This window comes from Ursus maritimus, unplaced genomic scaffold, assembly GCF_017311325.1.
Source record: "Ursus maritimus isolate PB19 unplaced genomic scaffold, ASM1731132v1 scaffold_17, whole genome shotgun sequence".
Taxonomy (NCBI): Eukaryota; Metazoa; Chordata; class Mammalia; order Carnivora; family Ursidae; genus Ursus; species Ursus maritimus.
This window is the reverse complement of record NW_024424119.1, coordinates 13,747,692-13,769,692: the sequence shown is the minus strand read 5'-3', so window position 1 is coordinate 13,769,692 and position 22,001 is coordinate 13,747,692. Positions and strand designations below refer to the sequence as shown.

Here is a 22,001-nt window from a genome sequence, read left to right as displayed (position 1 = left end):
TTTGATGTATCCTGGAGAATGTTCTGTGTGCACTTGAATAGAATGCATGTTCTGTTTTTTAATGGAATGTTCTGTATATATCTGTTAGGGCCATCTGGTCTAATTATGCCACTGCCTTCTGGCCTGCAGAGTTTCTCCTGAAAAAAATCAGCTGATAGCCATTGGGGATTTCCCTGTGTGCAGTGGTTTTCTTTTGCTGCTTTAAAAATTCATTCCAGGGGCGCCTGGGTGGCGCAGTCGTTAAGTGTCTGCCTTCGGCTCAGGGCGTGATCCCGGTGTTCTGGGATCGAGCCCCAGATCAGGCTCCTCCACTGGGAGCCTGCTTCTTCCTCTCCTACTCCCCCTGCTTGTGTTCCCTCTCTCGCTGTCTGTCTCTCTGTCAAATAAATAAATAATTCATTCTGTATCACTGCTTTTTGCCATTTTAATTTATGTGTGTTGGTGTAGACCTCCTTGGATTCATCTCATTAGGGGCTTTCTGTGCTTCCTGAAATGTGATGCTCTTTTCTTTCCCAGATGAGAGAAGTTTTTAGTTATTTCTTCAAATAATGTTTTCTGCTCCCTTCTCTCTCTTCTTGCATCCCTATAATGTGAATGATGTTACCCTTGATGATGTTGAGTTCCCTTAACTGATCTCATTTTTTATTCTTTTTTGGTTTTTGTTGTTCAACTTGATTACTTTCCGTTACCTTGTCTTCCAGATTGTTGATCTTTCTGCATCCTCTGATCTGCTCTTGATTCCAGTGTCTTTATTTGATTTTTTGAATTTTTCAGCTCTAACTGGTTTGTTATTTTCTCTTTCTTGAAGTTCTCACTGGGATCATCCACTCTTTCTCACATCCAGTATCGTTATGACCATTACTTGGAACTCTTTATATCGGGCGCATTGGTTGTTTCATTTAGCTCTTTTACTGTGATTTTGTTCTTTCATTTGGGTCATATTCCTCCGTCTCCTCATTTTGTCTAACCCTTTGTATTTGTGTATTAGATGAATTAGCTACATCTCCTGGTCTTGAAAGTAGTGGCCTTATATTGAAGAGGTCCTGTGGAGTCCTGTAGCACAGTTTCCCCTTGGTCTTCAAAATCAGGCACTTTAGGAATGTCCGCTGTGTGGGCTAAATGTGCCTTACTGCTGTGGCTGAGCCATAGCTGCTTTCAGTTTAGCCAGCTGCTGTGACCCACTTTGCCTGCTGTGGGCACACTGAGCAGGGTTTGGTCCCTACACTATTGAGAGGGCTGGTTGAGGCCTCTGTGACTATTTGGTGGGAAGACCAGCAGTCAGCCCTGTGTCTGCAGTTAGGCACTCTAGCACAATTTCTGTTGCACCAAAGTGCAGGGCTTACTCCCTGCACAGCCAGCAAAGATCCCGGGCTGCTGAAACTGTGGGTGCACTGGTGTGTGGGGCTTATTTCTCCCCTCCCCAGGGCAGGAGCCCCTTTGGAGGGTTGCCTGCTGAAGGGGGCAGGTTGGATGGGTCAGGTCAATCACATGGTGCTAGCAAGATAGACAGGGTTAGCGCTAACTTCCATAAGCGTCTAGCCATCTAGGCTGGGGGAGGGGAAGAGAAATGGCACCTGTCAGCACTTTTGTTCCCAGAGAAATCTCCTGAAGATCCCTGCCCTTCTAGCACACAATTTAAGACTAGTCAGTAAATTTCCTCGACATGTACCCCATGTACTTTTCAAACTGCTAGTCAGTAAATTTCCTCAACATGTACCCCATGTACTTTTCTGCACTGAGTCTCTGCCAAGCTACTTATTATGCTGGGTCCTTAAATGCTGGGACTCAGTTTCCTATTGCCCTCTGACTCTCCTGGCATTAAGCTTACTGATTTTTAACATTCCTGGAGTTAAGCCCCACTGATTTTTTTTTTTTATTGAAGTATTGGTGACACACGATGTTATAATAGTTTCAGGCATACAACATAGTGATTCAGCAGCTCTGTGTTATGCTGTGCTCACCACAGGGTAGCTACATCTCTTACCGTGCACCACTATTACAGTGCTATTGCTTACAGTCCCTGTCCTGTACCTTTTAGCCCTGCGACTCATTGATTCCATAACTGGAAGCTTTTATCTTCCACTCCCCTTCACCCATTTTGCCCAAACCCCCCACCCCCGCCTCTGTAGCAGCCATCAGTTCTCTGTATTTATGGGTCTGTTTCTGCTTTTTGTTCTTCTGTTTTTTAGATTCCATATATAAGTGAAACCATATGGCATTTGTCTTTCTGTCTGACTTATTTAGCATAGTACCCTCTAGTCCCTCCATGTTCTTGCAAATGGTAAGATTTCCTTCTTTTTTATGGCTAAGTAATATTCTGTTGTGTATATTTGTGTGTATACACACCACACTACGTCTTTATCCATTCAACTATTGGTGGACACTTGGGTTGCTTCCATATCTTGGTTACTGTAAATCATGATGCAGTAAACAGAGAGATGCATTTATTTTCTTGAATTGATGTTTTTGTTTTCTTTGGGTAAATACCCAGTTTTGGAATTACTGGATCATAGTGGTATTTCTGTATTTGATTTTTTTTTTTAAACCTCCTTACTGTTTTCCACAGTGACTGCACCCGTTTACATTCCTACCAACAGTGCAAGCAAAAGGGTTTCTTTTTTTCCACATCCTTGCCAACACTTGTTTTTTTGAGGTAATATCTCATTGTGATTTTTATTTGCATTTCTGAGATGATTGGTGATGTTGAGGATTTGTATGTCTTCTTCAGAGAAATGTATGTTCATGTCTTCTGCACATTTTCAAACTGAATTGCGTTTTTGGTGTTATATAAGTTCTTCATATATTTTGAATACTAATACCTTATAAGATAAATAATTTGCAAATATCTTCTCCCACTCAGTAGGTTATCTTTTTGTTTTGTTGGTTTCCTTTACTGCGCAAAATCTTATTTTGGTGTAATCCCAATACTTTATATTGCTTTTGTTTCCCTTTTCTGAGGAGACCTATCCATAAATATGTTGCTAAGAGAAATATCCAAGAGTGTACTGCTTGTTTTCCTCTAGGAGTTTTATGGTTTCAGGTTTCACATTTAGGTCTTTAATCCATTGAGTTTATTTTTGTGTCTGATATAAGAAAGAAGTCCAGTTTTTCTTTTGAATGTGGCCATTCAGTGTTCCCAGCATCATTTATTGAAGAGACTGTCTTTTCCCCATTGTATGTTCTTGCCTTCTTTGTTATGACAAAATATATAGGCATGGGTTTATCTCTTGGCTATCCTGTTCCATTAATCTAGGTCTTTTTTTTTTTTTAAGTAGCCTCCATGCCCATCGTGGAGCCCAGTGTAGGGCTTGAACTCAAAACCCTGAGATCAAGACCTGAGAGGAGATTAAGATTTGGATGCTTAACCAACTGAGCCACCCAGATATCCCCTACATGTCTATTTTTGTTAAAAAAAAAAAAATTATTTATTTTAGAGCCGGGGGTGGGCAGAGGAAGAGAGAGTCTCAAGCAGACTCCCCACTGAATGCAGAACCCGTTGTCGAGCTCAGTCTCATGACCCTGAAATCATGACCTGAGCCAAAACCAAGAATCAGATGTTTAACCGACTGAGCCACCCAGGTGCCCCTTTATACGTCTATTTTTGTGCCGGTACTATATTGATTATGTCAGCTTAGTCATATATCTTGGAATATGCAATTGTGGTATCTCTAGCTGTGTTCTTTCTCAAGATTGCTTTGGCTGTTTGAGGTCTTTTGTGATTCTGTACCAACTTTAGGATGATTTGTTCTAGTTCTATAAAGAATGCTATTGTATTTTGAATAGGGATTGCCCTAAATCTGTAGTTTGCTTTGGGTAGTATGGACATTTTAATGATATTCTTCCAATTCATGAGCATGGTATATCTTTCCATTTATTTGTGTCATCTTCAGTTTCTTTCACCAGTGTCTTATAGTTTTCAGAGTATAGGTCTTTCACTGCTTGGTTAAGTTTATTTCTAAGTATTTTATTCTTTTTGATGCAATTGTTAATGGGATTGTTGTTTTCTTAATTTCTCTGCTACTTTATTATTAGTGTATAGAAATGCAATTGATTTCTATGTGTTAATTTTATGTCCTGCAACCTTACTGAATTTGTTACTTCTAATAGTTTTCTTTTTGTGATGTCTTTAGGATTTTTATGTATAGTATCTTGTCGTGTGCAGTGAGTTTAACTTCTTGCCACTTTGGATGCCTCTTGTTTCCTCTTCTTGTCTGATATAGCTAGGACTTCTAGTAACTATAAAGCAGGAGGTGTAGACATCTGACTTGTTCCTGATCTTAGAAGAAAAGCTCTGTTTCTTATTGAATATGATAGCTTTGGGCTTTTTTATATGTTGCCTTTATTATGTTGAGTTTTCATCATGATCAAATACTGAATTTTGTCAAATGCTTTTTCTTCATCTATTGATCGTATCACATTGATTTGCAAATATTGAACCACGCCTGCATCCCCATAATCAGTCCCACTTAATCATGGGGAATATTACTGAATGTGGTTTGCTATTTATTGAGGATTTAGGGATAATAGCCTGTGTTTTGGGGGGGTTGGAGGGGTAGTGTCTTTGCCTGGTTTTGATATCAGGGTAATGCTGGCCTCATAGAATGTATCTGGAAGCTTCCCTTCCGCTTCTATTTTTTGGAATAGATTGCCGTGAATAGGTATAAACTCTTAAATGCTTGTTAGACTTCACCTGCAAATCCATCTAGCCTGGACTTTTGTTGGGATTTTTTAAATTATCCATTCAAGTTTGTTACTAATAGTCTATTCAGATTTTTTATTTTTTCCTGATTCAGTTTTGGAAAGGTGTACGTTTCTAGGAACTTGCTCTAAGCTGTGCAGTTTGCTGGCGTGTACGTGTGCATAACCTGTTGTATTTACGTAGGTTAGTTACTCTTTCTGCTGTTTTGTTTCCGGATTTTATTTTGGTCCTCTCCTTTTTTTTTTTTGATGAGCTTGGCTAAAGGTTTATTAATTTTTTATCTTTTCAAGGAACCTGCTCTTGGTTTCATTGATCTTTTCTATTGCTTTTAGTCTCTATTTATTTCTGCTCTGACCTTTATGATTTCCTTCCCTCTACTCACATTGTATCCTGCTGATTTTTAAGGCTCCCAAAGATAAGCCCTACTGGTTTTCAAAGCCAGATGTGATTGGGACTCATGTTTGCAGTGCAGATCCCCCCAGTGCCACAGGTCTCTGGTGTGGGGTGTGGTCCTCTGGCTTCTTCATGCTTGTAGTGTCCCTCCCTTTTGAGGTTAGTCTCACCGGGGCACCAGCCACAACTCCACTCCCCCTACCCTTTTCCATGTGACCTTCTCTCTACCATTAGCTGTGGAAGGTCTGTTCTGTCTTTCGGTGGTTTTCAGAGTTGTGCAGATGTAGCTGTTCACCTGGGGTGTCCACAGGATGAGGTGAGCTCAGGACCCTCCTACCCCACCATCTGCCCCTGCCTCTCTGACCCTCCGTGTCTTATCTGACACCAGCCTCCTCCTTCAAAATATTTTGGCCGCCATTTCTCCCAGAGTTTCTCAGCATTCTTTAAGTAAGTTCTACTAGTGGGTGAGGAGGAAGGAGGTGCTCTTCCAAGGCCAGTTAAGCTGAAAAAATGTTAAGTAAAACCAGTTTCTTTACTGCAGAGCTTTTCAGAATCTCTATGGTACCAAGAAGAAACTATATGCAGCATTTTTCAAATTCATTTTCCTATTTGTGAGAAGAGGACTAGGGTTGGGGGGAGACCATTTCAAGAAACAGAAATGATTTTTGTGTAGGTATAACCAAGTATAAAATGGAGAAAAGTTCAACAAGTCACACTGTGGTAACGGCCTTGCCTGTTAAATCACTGATTTCTGTATCAAGCTGTAGCTTTAGCTAAAGGATTTAGCAACTGTCATAAAGTTCAAAGTTCCTTCAACTCCGTCGACATTTACGTATATACATCCCTGTAGTGATATGAGGGGGCCTTTCACAATTCCTCCTCTGTTCTTCAAACAGCGCTTGCCATCTATCAGTCGCTGCCTTACTTTGAATCGTTTGGCACTTACTCCACAAAGCTGCCCTTTGACTTACCCATCTATTTCCCGTACGTGCTGAAAATATATCTCATGATGCTCTTTATAGGTAAGTGGCTTTTGTTTTGTTTTTGCACTCTTCCAGTGCTTTCTGGTGTGTGCTGCTATCTACTTTAACAGAAAGGTCTGTGGACATGGGAGAAACGAGAAGGAAGCCCGGCTTGTTAGGAAAGCACCTAGAAGTTATCGTGCTTTTTGCAGGACATCACAAGATCAAATAGATCAGTGTTTCACTGTATAAACAAGAACAGGTTCACCAGCAGGTCATACCTGAGTCGTGTAGGAAACTTAGAAGTCTGACCATGGATACAGGGATCTACAGAGAAAACACAGATGTCCAACTAAGCAGGCTGGGCCATTTCTGTCTTGTTTCCTGTTTGTTGGGTTTTATGTGCTGGCATTTCCCAGCAGGCACGTGGGAGTAGGTGCTAACACCACAAGAAAAATGCGTGGAACAAAAACTTAAATGTTAAGAAAATATAATTGGCAAAGGACTTCTGTGATTACATTTCACTCTCTGCAGCTCTAACCTTGACAAATCCCCAAGGTCGTTGTTCTAGAGCCAGTCAGTATCAGACAAGAACAATGCATAAGGGAGAAGACAGATGTGAAACTTGAGGGGTGGCAGAGAGCGCTACCCTAAAGAGAGGGGGAAATTCATTCCTTGCCTTAAACAAAACAGGAGGGCAGAGGAGTTTGCTTTACTTCCCTGTCCTGGACCCTGGTTTACATGTTCCTTCTTTGAGTCTCCCTTGCAAGGGTCTTGTCCTCAGACTCCAAGCAGCACCCTGACTGTATTTTAAAACCATGGTTCTGTCCAGAGAAATGGTTAATCAGCCTTACTTTTGCCCCTTCCTTCTCCATGTTAGGTATGTATTATACCTACGGTCATCTTTACTCAGAAAGAAGAGACGTCCTCAGAGTCTTTCCCTTTAAAAAGAAGAAAATGTGAAGCACGCGTTCCGACGTGACGTAAGAAAAAACAGGCTTGTGGAATCAGCTGCAGCAACCAGCACAGGAAGCCTTTGGTGGGAAAATAGCTGGTACTCGACACAGCCGTTCTTCTCAAACTAGATCGCAGCAGCCTGTCATCCTTGCAGATTTTCAAAACACATTCTCTGTACAACCTACTTGACCAAAGCTGTGGACTTTATACAAGTTTGTTTTCCTGTAAGGTGAATGAGACATAGATTAACTGGAATGGCTTCAATTAAAGTGAGAAACCAAAGTTGTTAGCCAGAATTGTACCTGTTTACATCTATTTCGTTTCACTTTGGAGTTCGCAAATAGCGACTCCCCAGGAGGGCAACAACGTGAAATATGTTCTGTGGTTGTCACCAGGGCCAGAGTTCACCCCCATCTTACACATGAGACACGCTTAGAAAAGTATACATTTTCCAAAACCTGAGAGAGTACCCATTAATATTTGGACTTGGTAAATACACAAAGAATGTTCCATATTCCTTTTCTGGGGCGGGGGGTTGAAATCAGGCCATATACTTACCTTACAGGGAGACAAAAGGTAAAACTACAGTAAATTATTTTAAAGGAGGCAAGGCAATGAAGAATGAGTGGTGTTTCATATTATTACTGAATTATTGCTAATAACTATGTCACACACACGTCATCACCTAGAGTTTTGAAAACTCTTTGAAGATCTAAAACACATGAATAATTGACTAATATCATTTCTGTTCCATTGGTGTATATTCACTTTTCTTGAAAGAATTCTAGAATCTTATTATCCAGTAACTGTATAGAAAGTTTACTAAATACTTTATGACATAAAAACCAGGTAGTAAAATGTAGTTACAAAAAAACTGGTAACTAAATAAAATATTTAAAAAGAAACAATCGAGTACTAATAATTGATATCTTTGTAAATTTAGTATCCTATTTGGAATTTTAAAATAAATAAAATTACCCTTTTAAAAAGCTACATTTTGAGGCACCTGGGTGGCTCAGTCAGTTAAGCATCCGATTCTTGATTTTGGCTCAGGTTGTGAGTTCAGGCTGCAAGTTGGGCTCTGTGCTCAGCGGGGAGTCTGCTTCTCTCCCTCTCCCCCTCTGAAAAAAATAAACGGCGCCTGGGTGGCTCAGTCAGTTAAGAGCCTGCCTTTGGCTCAGGTCATGATCCCAGGGTCCTGGGATCAAGCCCTGCATCCGGGCTCCCTGCTCAGTAGGAAGTCCGCTAGTCCCTGTCTCTCCACCCCTCCCACTCTCAAATAAGAGCTTTTTAAAAGCTACGTTTTGTTTTTAAAGTTACTTATTATTTTACTTCTAAATTTAAAAAATACCGAAAGCTTTATTGTACAAAGAGAACAGAATCCCTTCGCAAACTTTAGGTGACTCAGTCAACATGGCTACGTAGATTGCTGAAGGACTACACACATCTAGAATCACTACAGTTGCAGATTAAGAATCAAGCTATCTTACTGGGTCATAAGAAATTAAAATTTTGTTATTAAATTTTTAAATTACCTTAAGAACCTGCCAACTTCTTAAAACAGACTAAAAAGAAACACAATTGATAATTCTGGATTGATAATAATTTCAGTCCCCTGCAACAACTGTAACAAAGATCTGTGACTCCTTTGGTGACACAGTCACAACGGTTATTGTTGGTTGCCTGTATTCATAAGGGAAAGAAAAATTTCACTAGAGGTTAGTGGAAATACGGATGTCATTTCTCTTCAAGTTCAAGAAACCTAGACAGTACACATCTACCTAGTTAACTGGATATTACCCAGATTGCCAAGTTGATTTCTTTAACTGTCCATCAAATCTCTATTGCATTTTGTTCAAAGGCTTAGTTTCTCAAATCTAATAAATATAATGAGACAGCAAACTACTAGATATTTTAAAAGCATAATACACGACTTCTAAAATGATCTTCCTTGGGCTACCTGAGTGACTCGGTTGGTTAAGTGTCTGACTCTTGATTTCAGCTGAGGTCATCATCTCAGGGTCATGAGATTGGGCTCTGTGCTGGGTGTGGAGCCTGCTTAAGATTCTCTCCCCTTCTGTCCCTCCCCAGTTCCCTTTCTCTTCCTCTCTATAAAACAAAACCATAAAAAACAAAAAACAAGTCTTTGGAGTTGTCAGTCCAAGCTAAGGTGTAGTACTCACCATCAGCAGTGCTTCTGGAGCTTAAAAAAAGGGGGTGGGGGGGTAAAACTGCTCTGAATGAAAATTACTTCAAAGCATTGATTTCATCACTTGGCAAAAGTCTGCCAAAAAAAATACAACGCACAGACACTAATATCATCAAAGTCCCTGGGCTTTTACTTTATCAAAATAGTTGAATGAAAAGCGGAAACACGGGGCGCCTGGGTGGCACAGCGGTTAAGCGTCTGCCTTCGGCTCAGGGCGTGATCCCGGCGTTATGGGATTGAGCCCCACATCAGGCTCCTCCGCTATGAGCCTGCTTCTTCCTCTCCCACTCCCCCTGCTTGTGTTCCCTCTCTCGCTGGCTGTCTCTATCTCTGTCGGATAAATAAATAAAATCTTTAAAAAAAAAAAAAAGGAAAAAAGAAAAGCGGTAACACTTCTTCCAAAAGTATCCGTTCAATATTGATGCATTTTATTTTCCCCCAGTGTGCTTTCTCAAGAACTGCACTTATCCCGGTCTTACGTTTCTGTTCAATAGGTGAACGTTAGAATGAGTTGATTCTTAGTTGCTGCATACACGTCTGCGTTCCTTCAAGAGACACTTAAATGTAGTGGGGTGCCTGGCACACTGTAGGCACAAAATTATAAAACTTCACCAGGCCTCCTGCAAACACACTGGTTACTAAACAATGTACCACGTCTCACTGAAGTCCCTAAAAGAAGTTAACTATGCTGTTAGTTTGAGGATACCTTATTCTGCCTACCTGGAGCACGTTGCACCTCTAAGACTTTGTATTTCTTTTACAAGATGATGCAGCTGTAACATCTGTATCCAAAATGTTTCCACAGAGAATCTTACATTTATGTACAAAGAAAGTTACATTTTATTGTGCGAAAGTATCAAAGTGATTTAAAATTAAAATATGCTACAAATGATCTCCGCTTTCCCCGACATCTTCCTCTCATTTGCTTATTTTTCCTTTGTAAACGTGATATTTTCCCTTGTTCAGATCATTTTTACTTTCGGCTTCTGGCTCTAATTGCTATGTTACCTTTGATACAGCACTTTTTCAAAGTATACTACAGGGAGCAACAGTCCTAGAACTAACAGGGTGCCACCTAGGACCCAGATTGGTGGGCTCCCCTGGGACCCAGGAACTGCCCATGCCCCTCGCACACTACAGTTTGAGTCTAAAGTATTTCAGCTTCGGACAGAAAACTGCTACGAGAACTTATACGGGGGTCCTGGGTGGCTCCGTCAATTAAGCATCTGCCTTGGGCTCAGGTCATGGTCCCAGAGACTTGGGATCGAGCCCCGCGTCGGGCTCCCTGCTCAGCGGGGGAGCCTGGCTCTCCCTCTGCCTGCTGCTCCTCCTGCTTGTATTTCTCTCGCTGTCAAATAAAATCAAACTTATATAAAAGCCACCATACAATGTGGTTCTGCTTTTAGAACTGAGGTGATGGCATTTACTGTATGTTTAGTTAAAAGATGCTAGAGGAATTCGTGTATCTTTGCTAGGGTAGGTAGAGTTTAAAATCCCACCTTAAGTAAAGGTAACCGTCAATCCCATACGAAACTCAACTAGTTGAGAACATACCTGAATTCAGCGGGTAAGTGTAGGTGTCCACCGTGTACTCACTTTATGGTGTTCAGCGGAGCCACGGGGGTCCTGTGAGAGACCGTGGCCCGGACGGAAGTAAGAGCAGTGGGTTTGATGTGAACTCCAGCTCCACCGTTCACTAAGCGAATGACCCCGAGTTCCGTTCCTTAACTGCCCAACCTCGTTGTAAAGAACAAATGCAGTGTGGTAAACTGAACCTTGTAAAGTGATACAGAGCCACACAGAAGTAGGAGGCGTGTGACACGTTTCCTGGAAGCGTTAAAATTGTCTGACGGTTTCCTGATTTATATTTTCTGAATGTAAGTTGTGTGAAGGCAGGAATGTCACGCCCTGTTCACTCCGGGCACACGGTACACACTCGGAGTTGTGCAGCTCTGGCTTTGTAGATTACTACCAGGACCTCCAGAAAAAGACCTGTTTTAAGAAATCTATCTGATTAATTAGGTGATGTCTCAATTAGATTTGATTATTCTCAAAGGGCAGTTTATGTTTAGAAGAAACAAAAAGAAGGTTTAACTTCTCTAAGTATCCTTTCTTAATGGGCTACTTGGTTTTAGAATGTTTTAGGGAGAACAATTTGTTAAATTTCCATTATCTTCCCAAGTCCCAACATACAGATCATCAAACGTGAGAGCTATTTTCAGTGAAACATCTAAAAGTGGTAACATTTCTATTACATTTTAGAATTTATAAAGCATATTTTTGTATTCTTTTATCCTCACAACTACTTTGTGAGGTAAGTTATTCCTTGTATCCAGGAAATAAAACCAAAGTCAGGGAGTCATCCCTGTCATTTTTACTTAGTTTCATATCCAATAATTTAGCTAAAAATTATTTCACAACTTCCTCATGTTTGACAATAAGACCATCTTTCTAAGTGGCAATTTTAAAGAATTCCATACTGTTTATGAAATTAGCACATTCCATGCACACTCACAACTTCATAATTACTATATATATCTTACATTTAAAAAAAAATGAGACTTGAGAGTGTAGGATCAGAATAAAGAATTTCCTTCCAGAAAATATAAAAGCGTATTACCTCATCCAGGACCAGAGAGCTGACGGTACTCATATCTACATGAAGCTGACGCCGGCAGGTGGTTTTCTGCGATGGTAGGACGATGGATGTGAATTGTTCCAGCCACGTTCTGTCCCCTGGGTCCATCCGAACTGCCGGCTGCTGGGAATAGGCTGGTGGAGCATCTCACACAGACTCGCCAGAGGCCTAGCCTGCAGCTCTGGCTTTAGGGAAGGCCTCATCCCCCTAAGCACAAGATCGGATTTCCCTTCTAAAACAGCCATTTACGAAAATATTTACCAAAAGCGTAAAACTGCTTATTTTCAAAGTTACTGAGTTATTTCAAGATAGTAGTTGAGTCCCTAACAAAGTCCTGCTCCTTTTATAATTATAGTATCACTATCTTTTGTTAAAATCATTTTGGAGAACTTCTGACAATTAACTTCAAAAAGTTATTAACAGCCTTGTAGTTAGTTACCATGGAGTCATTACATGACAAAACACAAAGATGATTTTAGGCCCATGCGTGGATGCCAACATCTGTTCCAAACGCACACTTTTCAAATCAAGAGTCAGAGTGTTCTGAGATGCGTAAGGCTCTCACCCCACACGTTCATTTCTTAGTCTGTCCCAGCATGCTCTTTGTCTTGGCAACTTGTGATTTCAAAATCCAGCTGAAGTGCCTTGTGAAGGAAGTGCTTCCATGCATAGTTTGGAACATCCGGTCTCAAAAGGCAGAGACTTCTGGTTTCTGGAGAACAAGGTGAGCCATCCTGAGGGAATTAACAACTCTGACCTGAGGTCATACAGGTAACCAAGACAAAGAGTGTTATTATCCGTGACCTAATATCTTAGTGTGCTTAGATTTGAGAAACTTGAGGTTTCAAATTTAGATTTTTTTTTTTTTTTTTTTTTTTTTTGAGAGAGAGCAAGTGAGTGAGCACAGGAGGGGCAGAGGGAGAGAAAGAAAATCTCAAGCAGCTGAAAGCCCAGCACGGAGTCCTACGTGGGGCCCGAGAGATCATGACCTGAGCCAAAACCAAGAGTCGGTCACTTTGGGGCGCCTGGGTGGCTCAGTCATTAAGCATCTGCCTTCGGCTCTGGTCGTGATCCCAGAGTTCTGGGATCGAGCCCCGCATCGGGCTCCCTGCTCAGCGGGAAGCCTGCTTCTCCCTCTCCCACTCCCCCGGCTTGTGTTCCCTCTCTCGCTGCCTCTGTGTCAAATAAATAAATAAAATCTTTAAAAAAAAATAGAGTTGGTTGCTTACCCGTCTGAGCCACCCAGGCACCCCTAGCATCTTACATTTTTTGACTCTTTAGAGGTAACCAAGGATAGGAAAATCCTACAAATCTGAAGCTCAGGACCCCTGAAAACAAAAACAGGAGAGGGGTTGGCCTGGGAAGAAAGGATACTGATGTATTTGAGAGCCTCCATTTTGTACCCTTCTGTTTTCTTGTCAAGGGCAGGAGCAAGGACAGAGTTTGAGAAGAAACCAGGCGGAGAAGAGAAAGGCAGGCTGGGCTCCTCAGAGCCCACTTCCCCTTCACTGTTCTCTCCCCCCACCCCTGTTTGCAAGCTGCCCCAGGAATTTAAAGTCCTTCAACCCACCAAGACCTGTTCCTTTTCACTACAACTCCTCGACTTCCCAGTTCCGGCAGCTTAGGAACACGAGGCGGTGTCCTTTTTTGATTTTTGGTTTTGTAGTGGACATACCACGTTCTGTTAGTCTAGGGTGTCAGTACAGATGTCTGACAACTACACATTTCGCGACGTGTGCCACGGTGAGTGTAGGCACCATCTGTCGCCACCATTATTTCAATATTATTGACGATAGTCCCCGTGCTTCAGGGTTATTTCTTTTATCTGATGACAGCAAACCATATGAAGCATGCAAGAGGCTTCATCCTTCATAGTTTTCCTCTTAAAACGCGTGCTAATGCCCCGATGCAGCAGGAAGATCACTGGATGTGGGGTTAAGGCTTCGGTGTTCTACGTAGCTCTGCCTCTTATTAGATGTATCTTCTCCATTTTAAAATAGAAAACGCTTCTTCACGGTCTTGTTGTAGGAGTGAAATTAGATAATGAGAAAGTTCTAGTGAACTTACTGTCTGGCACCTAACAATAAATGTTAGATGAATTGCGATCACTAATTGGTCGGAAGGAAAACAAAGTGTATGCAGTGGGAAGGAAAGAGAAGCCGGCTTCTCCCAGAACATGCTCGCTGCTAATTCATTTCCCTCCAGCCCGGCCTCCGAGGAGGTAATAAAAATGAAATGCTGGCACTGCAGGTGAATACACCCTGAAAGCTCGCCCTCCCGTCCCCTTTTCTGCAAGCATCTCGGCGCCGTACTGACGTTCAGCAAAAGAAAGAACAGAGTGTGAAGTACACAGTGAACCACAAATATCTGAAACCCGGAATCCTAAATCCATATATTCGGAAAATAAAACTAGGAGAGCTATTTTTAACCTAAGTGGTAGGTGGGTTCACTTAGTGACAACATGAATGTACATGTCACACAGGAATAATACTAAAGGCTCTATGGTGCTTTTAAGTACCAGGCACTGCTATGGCCTCGGAGACACAAAGGTGTATTATTCGGGTGGCACACCCTCTCTCCCCAGAGACTCTGTCTGTCTGTCTCCATCAGTACGTTCACATGGTTGGTTCAAGCCAGCATGAAGGAAAAGCAAGCAGCAAACAGATCAAATGCTGGCTGATTCTCAAGCCCTTGAGGACACGGTCGTGTAACTTCATTTACTTGTCATTAGGCCACCAGTCACCCTGCTTAGGACAGAGATGTGTACTTATAAAACACACTGTTCTTTCAAGGAGATATTTGCCCAGCATTCCATTACCTTTCTCCTGGAGGAAAGCCGGTTCAGGTAGGACCCAGGCCTGGTCCACTAGAAGTACCCCAACTCTCAAGGCCTGCAGAGTTGTTCAGGGACTCTCATGTGACCCAAGCAGAACCAGAGTCCTCTCCACGTTGCTTCTGCCGCACCCACGAGCAAAGACACCTTTCCTTCCCTTTGAAGTTGCTGGTCGCCATCTTACCAACTACATTGCGTGATCCCATCTACGCCCCAATGGCATTGTTTGACTCACTGGGTGCAGCTGACTGACCTGATCAGATCTACTCCTGAACTTCTTGGTTTGTGACCTAACGTTCTCTTCTTGGTTGAAGCTATTTTGAATTGAGAAACTTTCAACTGCCTTCAAGAGACTCAAGCATAAGAAAAGTATAGCCACCAAGAATGAATCTGATTCAGCTAACGTTCGACACGCACCAGGCTAATTTTTTAAGTGTGGACAGAAGTTCCAAGACAGTGTTTTATCAGTAAAAATAAGAAAACACTGAGTCAGAGAATATCCTCTAGAAACTTCATGGGAAATCGATCAGGGTGCCGATGTCACCACTATAGTTTGGCTTTGCCAGCAAAACCTTCCCCGTGCCTTAAAACAAAGAAGTCACGTGCACAAAATTCACAAGATTATTTTACTAGAATTTACGGGGAGAAGATAATGTAGTCAACTCTTCACAAAGAAAATCTTCAGGTTGAACTCTAGCCAAATAAAAGAAAATTCAAGTTCTGGTTTCAGTCCCAACTGGCCTGGGCCCCAAAGCAATGCCCCCTTCTCTTGGCACGCACCGGTCAGGTGTTCTACGTCCACCTTTTCATGCCCCCCGACCCTCTGCATCGTAGCTCAGCGCTCCCAGGCACGAATTCTGAAAACCTTCTTCCATTCCTATGGTTTTCCACATCCAGCTGAGGATGCTGCTGGCCACCCCAATGCTTCACCAACCGTACGCTCTGGTCCACACAGCTTTCTTCTTAAACTCGGGGAGAACTCTCAAGGACAGCAGGGTGGCTAAGGGGACAAAAAAAAAGTAAAGTGCACTGTTGCATTTGGTGAAACTGCATTTGAAAAGGTCATTTAGATGGAAAACGTGTCCAAACAGACCTTGGCTGCTTCTTACTGGGCTCATCTTCAAGACTAAGAATTCCCATCAAGCCTTAGGCAGAATTTGAATGGTACGACACAATTAATGAAATCTGGGGGAAAGGGTTTCTTTGCTATTAAGTTCTTCTGCAACCAGTTCACAGGAAACTCTGCAGAGTTTAACAAACGCTGACTTCTGGGTGCTGGTTTGTTTCCTTCATCCGGGTGATGATAGCCTAGGTTTGTCCCTTTGTAAAAAAGCTACTTACCGATTTCTGTGTTTTTTCTACATGAATATGATTTTTCCACTAGATGTTTAGTTAAAAGGTAAGGAAGAAAAATAAAAACTGATCCTGCAAAGAAGTTAGGTCCTCGTTGCTCGATGGAGCAGGCGTGACTGTGCGACTCTGCGTTCCATGGCGTGCTCACAAGTCCACACCTTTTCTTATTCATCACGGGTCCCTCGGGGATCAATTTAAAGTAGGGCAGCTCTAATTCCTCTAGGTCACTTATTACAGATGTTATTTTAGGATATTAATATAAATATATTGAGATGTTAGTTAAAATATAATAGGGAGGAAATGTAGGTGAGCCAATTACACCATTCTTGTGTGTGACTCTAATAAGCCCTTGACGATCTAATCAAGTGAACGTGTACTTCCTTGACCCAAATAACTATTTTCCTTATCAGTATCAAGTTGTTCGCTATCTTCATGACCTAAAACGGTGTCTGTTTGCAGCAACCAATGGTGTTGCAGACCCATGGCCATTAAAAAGGAGCTCACGCTCCCTGAGACAAATGAAGGAAATCCTAGCAAGTCTCAAGGGACGGATCGAGTAGCATATGTCAGACCACGGCGCGCATGCCCAGCGAAGCTCTGCGCTTGGTCTCAATCCACTTCCCAAACACGCCCTTCGCGTATGTGGGGGGCGGTGGTGGGGAGAGCGATCAGAACCAACCGATCAGGGAATTCCTACTTGTTTGGCAACCAACAAATTATACCGTAATTAGAATAAAATATGGTCATCCTAAGACTCCAGGCTGGCCAGATAAATCATCGCAAGTGTAGGCCAGGAAGTGATTTTCCCGAGCTGAGACTTCCCAGTGCATTATCTTACAGCATGTCAGGGGCCATCTCAACGGCAGCCACGCGTGGACCAGACCCCCAAGTCCCAAGATACAGATGACAGTACAAGCTGTCTCAGGCCACAGGACCAACGCCCAAAAGACTTCTCAGTTCGGAATAAAGTAACGTACATCATTCTCACAGAAAGATATTCTATGTCTGTGGTTCCTACAGTCATAGTTCAACAAATCTATAGAGAAGTATAAAAAACACAAACTATTCAAACGCCCGAAAGCATGGGAACTGTCCAATTCCCTCGGCAAAATGCTATGCAGCTATTACAAATATTATGAAGAAGCCAATATAGGAATAGGTTAAAATGCTTTAAACGTAACTTTTAAATAAAAAAGGCAGTGCTCAAAGTGTCTATGTGTATTTTTTCAGTTGCTCAATGGTTACAAATATGTTCGAACAACACTCATACGCAGAGGGGGCAAAAACTTCTTAGGGAAAAAATATCAAAACTGCCACCGGGCAATGGGACTCTGGATTCCCTTTGCTCTTTCCTAAATTTTCTAAAATTTAATTAAAGTGAAAGTTTGCCATCATAATAAAACATTTAAAAGCTATTTAAATAAAAGTTACATTTAAAGGCATGGAACTCTTTTTAAATCTACTTTCTACTTCGAAATGCCGCACAGTGACAGCTCCAGATTACTTCTCTACACGGACTTCAGATGAGCCCTTTCAGGAGCCGATATTCACGAGAATGCCGTTTCTGTAGCAAAGACAGCCGCGGGCGGCTGGGCACGTAGTACTGAAGTCATACCTTTTAAAAGATCCCTGGATTTTGCCGAGAGGCCTTCTTTAGGGCTTTCCATGATGCCAAGGAGCCAGTCAATGAACTACGGTGAAAAGGAAGAGCAGGGTCAGTGAAGACAGTCCGACTGACTACTGGTGAGAGCGCGGTCGGGCCCTTGGGCCCGCAGACATGCACTCTGCAGGGCTCGCCGACTGGAGATGAGAAGGGGACCAGGCCTAAGGGATGGGGAAGCTGGACACAGCTCCCATTTAGGCCAATGAGCCAGCAAAGTCAAAACTCCTTTCCCAGCGAAATACCCTGAGACCTGCTATAGACTTCAGCGGCAAGGTAGACATGGGCCCAGTGGGCCTCCAGTGTGCCATGAGCTTCCTCTCTCATCCCTCTGAGGGCACCCGAGAGGTTAAGAACCTTGCCCGAGTCCACTCCCGGTGAAAGGCAGAGTCCAGATTTCAACCCAGTTCAGAGCCTCGTGCTGCTTCTTTGAATCCTGCTGCCTGACGCTGCACGCGTCGAGGCCCAGGCTCGTACGGTAGGAGGTAAATAGGGAAACACATCAGACGTAAGCCCGTTTCTAAATCAGATATTCCGTAGATGAGAACAATTTGTGCCCAAATGGAATTGAAACAGGAAGTTGAAATGCAGGAGAAAGGCATAAAATAATTTATTAGGCAGAGCCAAGTGTGTTAACTGCAAATAAATCCCACAAATGAGGTAGAAAGTAGAAACTCAGACGACTCAGGAGTTTGATCTCCCAGGGTACAGCCAAAATTGTTTCTGAATTAGGTACAGGATAATTTCATTAATGACTGAATGTTGCCAATCCCGACTAAAACACGTATATTAGTCATAGGTACCAGGTAGCTTAACTTTGAACATAGAAACTGGCTTGCAAGAAAGAGTCAGACAGAAAGAAAATACTCCTAATTCTCTGTTTTGATTAATTTTTTTAAAAAAATTTCTTTTTCTCAAATTTGTTTTATGATAGCCGACTGGTAAGTAAATAAATACGTAACAGACACAGGATGACTGCACTGTGGCCCAAAGTGATCACGGTGTCCCAGGCCAGAAAAGACACAAGGGGATACCACATCTGAATTGATTTTGATTTAAAATGAAACAGGAAACACCACATTTGGGATAATACGAATGCTTACGAAAACCAAGCCTCTTAACTGACATGCTCAGTGGAGCTGTGCGATGGCTAACCTGTGGGTCCATAGTTCAGAAATATTTGTAAAGAATAATGTTCAGATTTTCACAAAAAGCCACAAAAAGTTCGCTTTAAGCTTTCAAACTCATAAAAATCCAGTTTTCATTACATGGGATTCAAAAAAGAATCTTTCAATCAAGTGTCTTAAAGGCTGCTCAGAGCCACGGAACGAGAAGTGGAGGAAGCACGGTATTTCCGCAAGCTCCGCACGGCGGCCAGGGGCCTGCGGAAGCTCAACATTAAAAGCGAAAAGGTGCTTCCTACAGTCTGGATTTTCCTGAGGGCTAGGGTGACGACCTTCACAAATTTCCCCACGTCATCGAGCTCAGGCCAGGAGCAGGACGGGCCCCGGAATGTGGCTGCAGGACCGAACAAGCGATGTGCATGCTCCCGACGCCCGTTCCCCGCCCCCCGTGACAGATCGTCCCCACCCTTGCTCAGCACCGCTGTCATCTCCCGGTCCTACGATCCCTGCAGCCCTGAACCTGCCTTCCCATCTGTCCTCACGCGGACATCCTGAGCACTCACAGCCTCACTCCTCCTTTCAGCCCCAGGATCAAGAACACATCGAGGGCAAGTATAAGCTCTTCTTTCCGCCTCACCTCCCACTGGAAGCGAGTTGCTGCTATTGTCACTGTTGCTTCTGGCCAGCAGTCAGCCTCAGTCTCTGAGGGTCTGCATCTGGCCGCGCTTCGGGGCTGAGGATGAAAGCCCGCGGGGGGACTGCGGTTTCACTGAACTGCTGACCTCAATTCTATGGCAGAAATTGCCCAAGAGAAGATGGCCACCTGCCCTGACAGCAGGGGGCTGCCAACCTCACCTTCTGGGTCTGTTCCTTCCATGGCTCTTTTTGCAGCAGAAGGGGCATGCTACCGGGAAGCAGAGTGAGAGCCTCCTGCAGAGTGACCCTGTGCACTGGACTCCTGCCAAGGAAGCTTGAAGCTGACCCCGCTGGGCCACCTTCCCGATGCCATGGCAACCAGCTGGCGCTGAGGCCAAGGAGGAGAGGCGCGGCGTGGTCTGCCCATGTCACCACTGCGGCTGCAAACAGCAGCAACAAGAAGTCCAAAGCCTACAAAGGAAATAGAAACGAAGTGAGGTCCCATGTCGGAGTAACACACGTTCACGCACACAGCCCCTGTCGGGGTGATGCAATGTCACCTTCCCCTTCACCCCAGAAGACAAACTGGACTCAGCAGCAAACTCTGTTCCCACACTTAATGAAGAGACATTTCAGGGTTCCAGAAGGTTTTAGGGATCCTCTCTTGCAAGCCAGAAGGCCCAACAGTTTCACTGTTATTGCTTTAAGAATGCAGGAGAAACCTTATTTCACCCCTAATCCTACTGAGATTCCTGCTTCGGTGTTTCCGAAGGACTGAAGAACTCGTTAGGAGTGATATGGAACGGATGTTCAGAGTTACTGTTATGTGGCCAAAACGGATTTTTAAAAAGAGGTATAGTCTGATTCTACTTTTGAACAATGACAAACGACCCTCCCCATGCATTTTATTTTTCTGTGCTCATTATTTCATCTAAATATTTTGTTCCATTAATGCAGAAACGTAAGCATGAAGACAAACTAAAAACAAGCGTTCTTGGAATAAGGGAGTCAGTCACAACAAATCATTAGGCTTTTTTTTAAAACAATTTTTTTCAGTGTGTTCAGCCGCGAACTGAAATAGACCCACCAGAGTTTGGCTCCTGACCTATATCTATAATTTCCAAGGATCTGTTTAGATTTTAATTCCAGTGTATTGTTAGTTTCAGGTGTATAATATAGTGATTCAACAATTCCATGTATCACCCAGTGCTCATCGACGTAAGTGTGCTCTTAATCCCCATCGTCTATTTCACCCATCCCTCCCCGCCTCCCCTCTGGTCACCATCTGTTTGTCGTCTATAGTTAAGAGTCTGGGGTTTTTTTTTGGTTTGTCTCCCTGACCCCACCCCCCCCGTGTTTGTTTTGTTTCTTAAATTCCTCATAGGAGTGAAATCATATGGTATTTGTCTTTCTCTGACTGGCTTATTTTGCTTGGCACTATCTTCTCTAGCTCCATCCATGTCATTGTAAATGGCAAGATTTCATTTTTTATGGCTGAATAATATCTGTGTGTGTGTGTGTGTGTGTGTGTGTGTATCTCACCTCTTCTTTTTCCATTCACCTATCAATGGACACCTGTGTTGCTTCCATACTTAGGCTATCGTTGATAATGCTGCTTTGAACATAGGACTGCATATATTCCTTTGAATTAGTGTTTTTGTAAATCTTTGGGTAAATACTCAGTGATGCGATTACTGGATCATAGGGCAGTTCTATTTTTAATTTTTTGAGGATACTTCATACCTTCGTCCACAGTGGCTACACCAGTTTGCTTTACCACCAACAGTGCATGAGGGGTCCTTTTTCTTCACATCCTCACCAACATTTGTTGTTTCTTGAGTTTTTGACTTCAGCCCTTCTGACAGGTGTGAGGTGGTATCACACGGTGGGTTTGATTTGTATTGCCCTGATGAGGGGTGATGTCGAGAATCTTTTCATGTGTCTGTTGGCCACCCATATGTCTTCCTTGGAGAAGTGTCGGTTCATGTTTTCTGTCCATTTTTTTAATTGGATTGTTTGGGGGGTTTTTTGGTGTTGAGTTGTAGAAGTTCTTTATATATTTTGGACACGAACCTTTTATCAGATATGCCATTTGCAAGTATGTTCTCCCATTCAGTAGGTTGTCCATTAGTTTTGTTGACTGTTTCCTTTGCTGTGCAGAAGCTTTTTTTTGATACAGTCTCAATAGTTTACTTCTGCTTTTGTTTCCCTTGCCTCAGGAGACATATAGAGGAAGATGATGCTATGGCTGATGTGAGAGAAATTACTTTTCCAGGATTTCAATGGTTTCAGGTCTCACATTTAGGTCCTTAATCCATTTTTAAGTTTATTTTTGTGTTTCGTTTAAGAAAGTGGACCATTTTCATTCTTTTGCATGTTGTTGTCCAGTTTTCCCAATATAATTTGTTGAAGAGACTGTCTTTTTCCCATTGCATATTCTTGCCTCCTTTGTTGCAGATTAACTGACCATATAATTGTGGGTTTATTTCTGGGCTTTCTACTGTGTTCCATTGATCTATGTGCCTATTTTGATGCCA

The 22,001-nt window shown here is 42.7% G+C and overlaps 2 protein-coding genes across 4 annotated transcripts in view; one reads left to right on the top strand and one right to left on the bottom strand.

Moving 5' to 3' along the window:
* The window catches only part of HACD4 (3-hydroxyacyl-CoA dehydratase 4), a 48,458-nt gene extending 41,165 nt beyond the window's left edge, over positions 1-7,293 (top strand). For all 3 annotated transcript variants that reach the window (XM_008689798.2, XM_040631472.1, XM_040631471.1), the window contains exons 6-7: positions 5,989-6,114; positions 6,935-7,293. In XM_008689798.2, the coding sequence (XP_008688020.2) occupies positions 5,989-6,114; positions 6,935-7,017 (209 nt within the window). In that variant the 3' untranslated portion in view covers positions 7,018-7,293. The remainder of the gene's footprint in view (positions 1-5,988; positions 6,115-6,934) is intronic.
* Positions 7,294-15,306: 8,013 nt separating this feature from the next.
* The window catches only part of FOCAD (focadhesin), a 272,312-nt gene continuing 265,617 nt past the window's right edge, over positions 15,307-22,001 (bottom strand). Inside the window, exons 41-43 of the mRNA XM_008689800.2 lie at positions 19,684-19,935; positions 17,660-17,735; positions 15,307-15,691 (exon numbers count right to left, since the gene is read on the bottom strand). Of these exons, the coding sequence (XP_008688022.1) occupies positions 15,618-15,691; positions 17,660-17,735; positions 19,684-19,935 (402 nt within the window). The 3' untranslated portion in view covers positions 15,307-15,617. The remainder of the gene's footprint in view (positions 15,692-17,659; positions 17,736-19,683; positions 19,936-22,001) is intronic.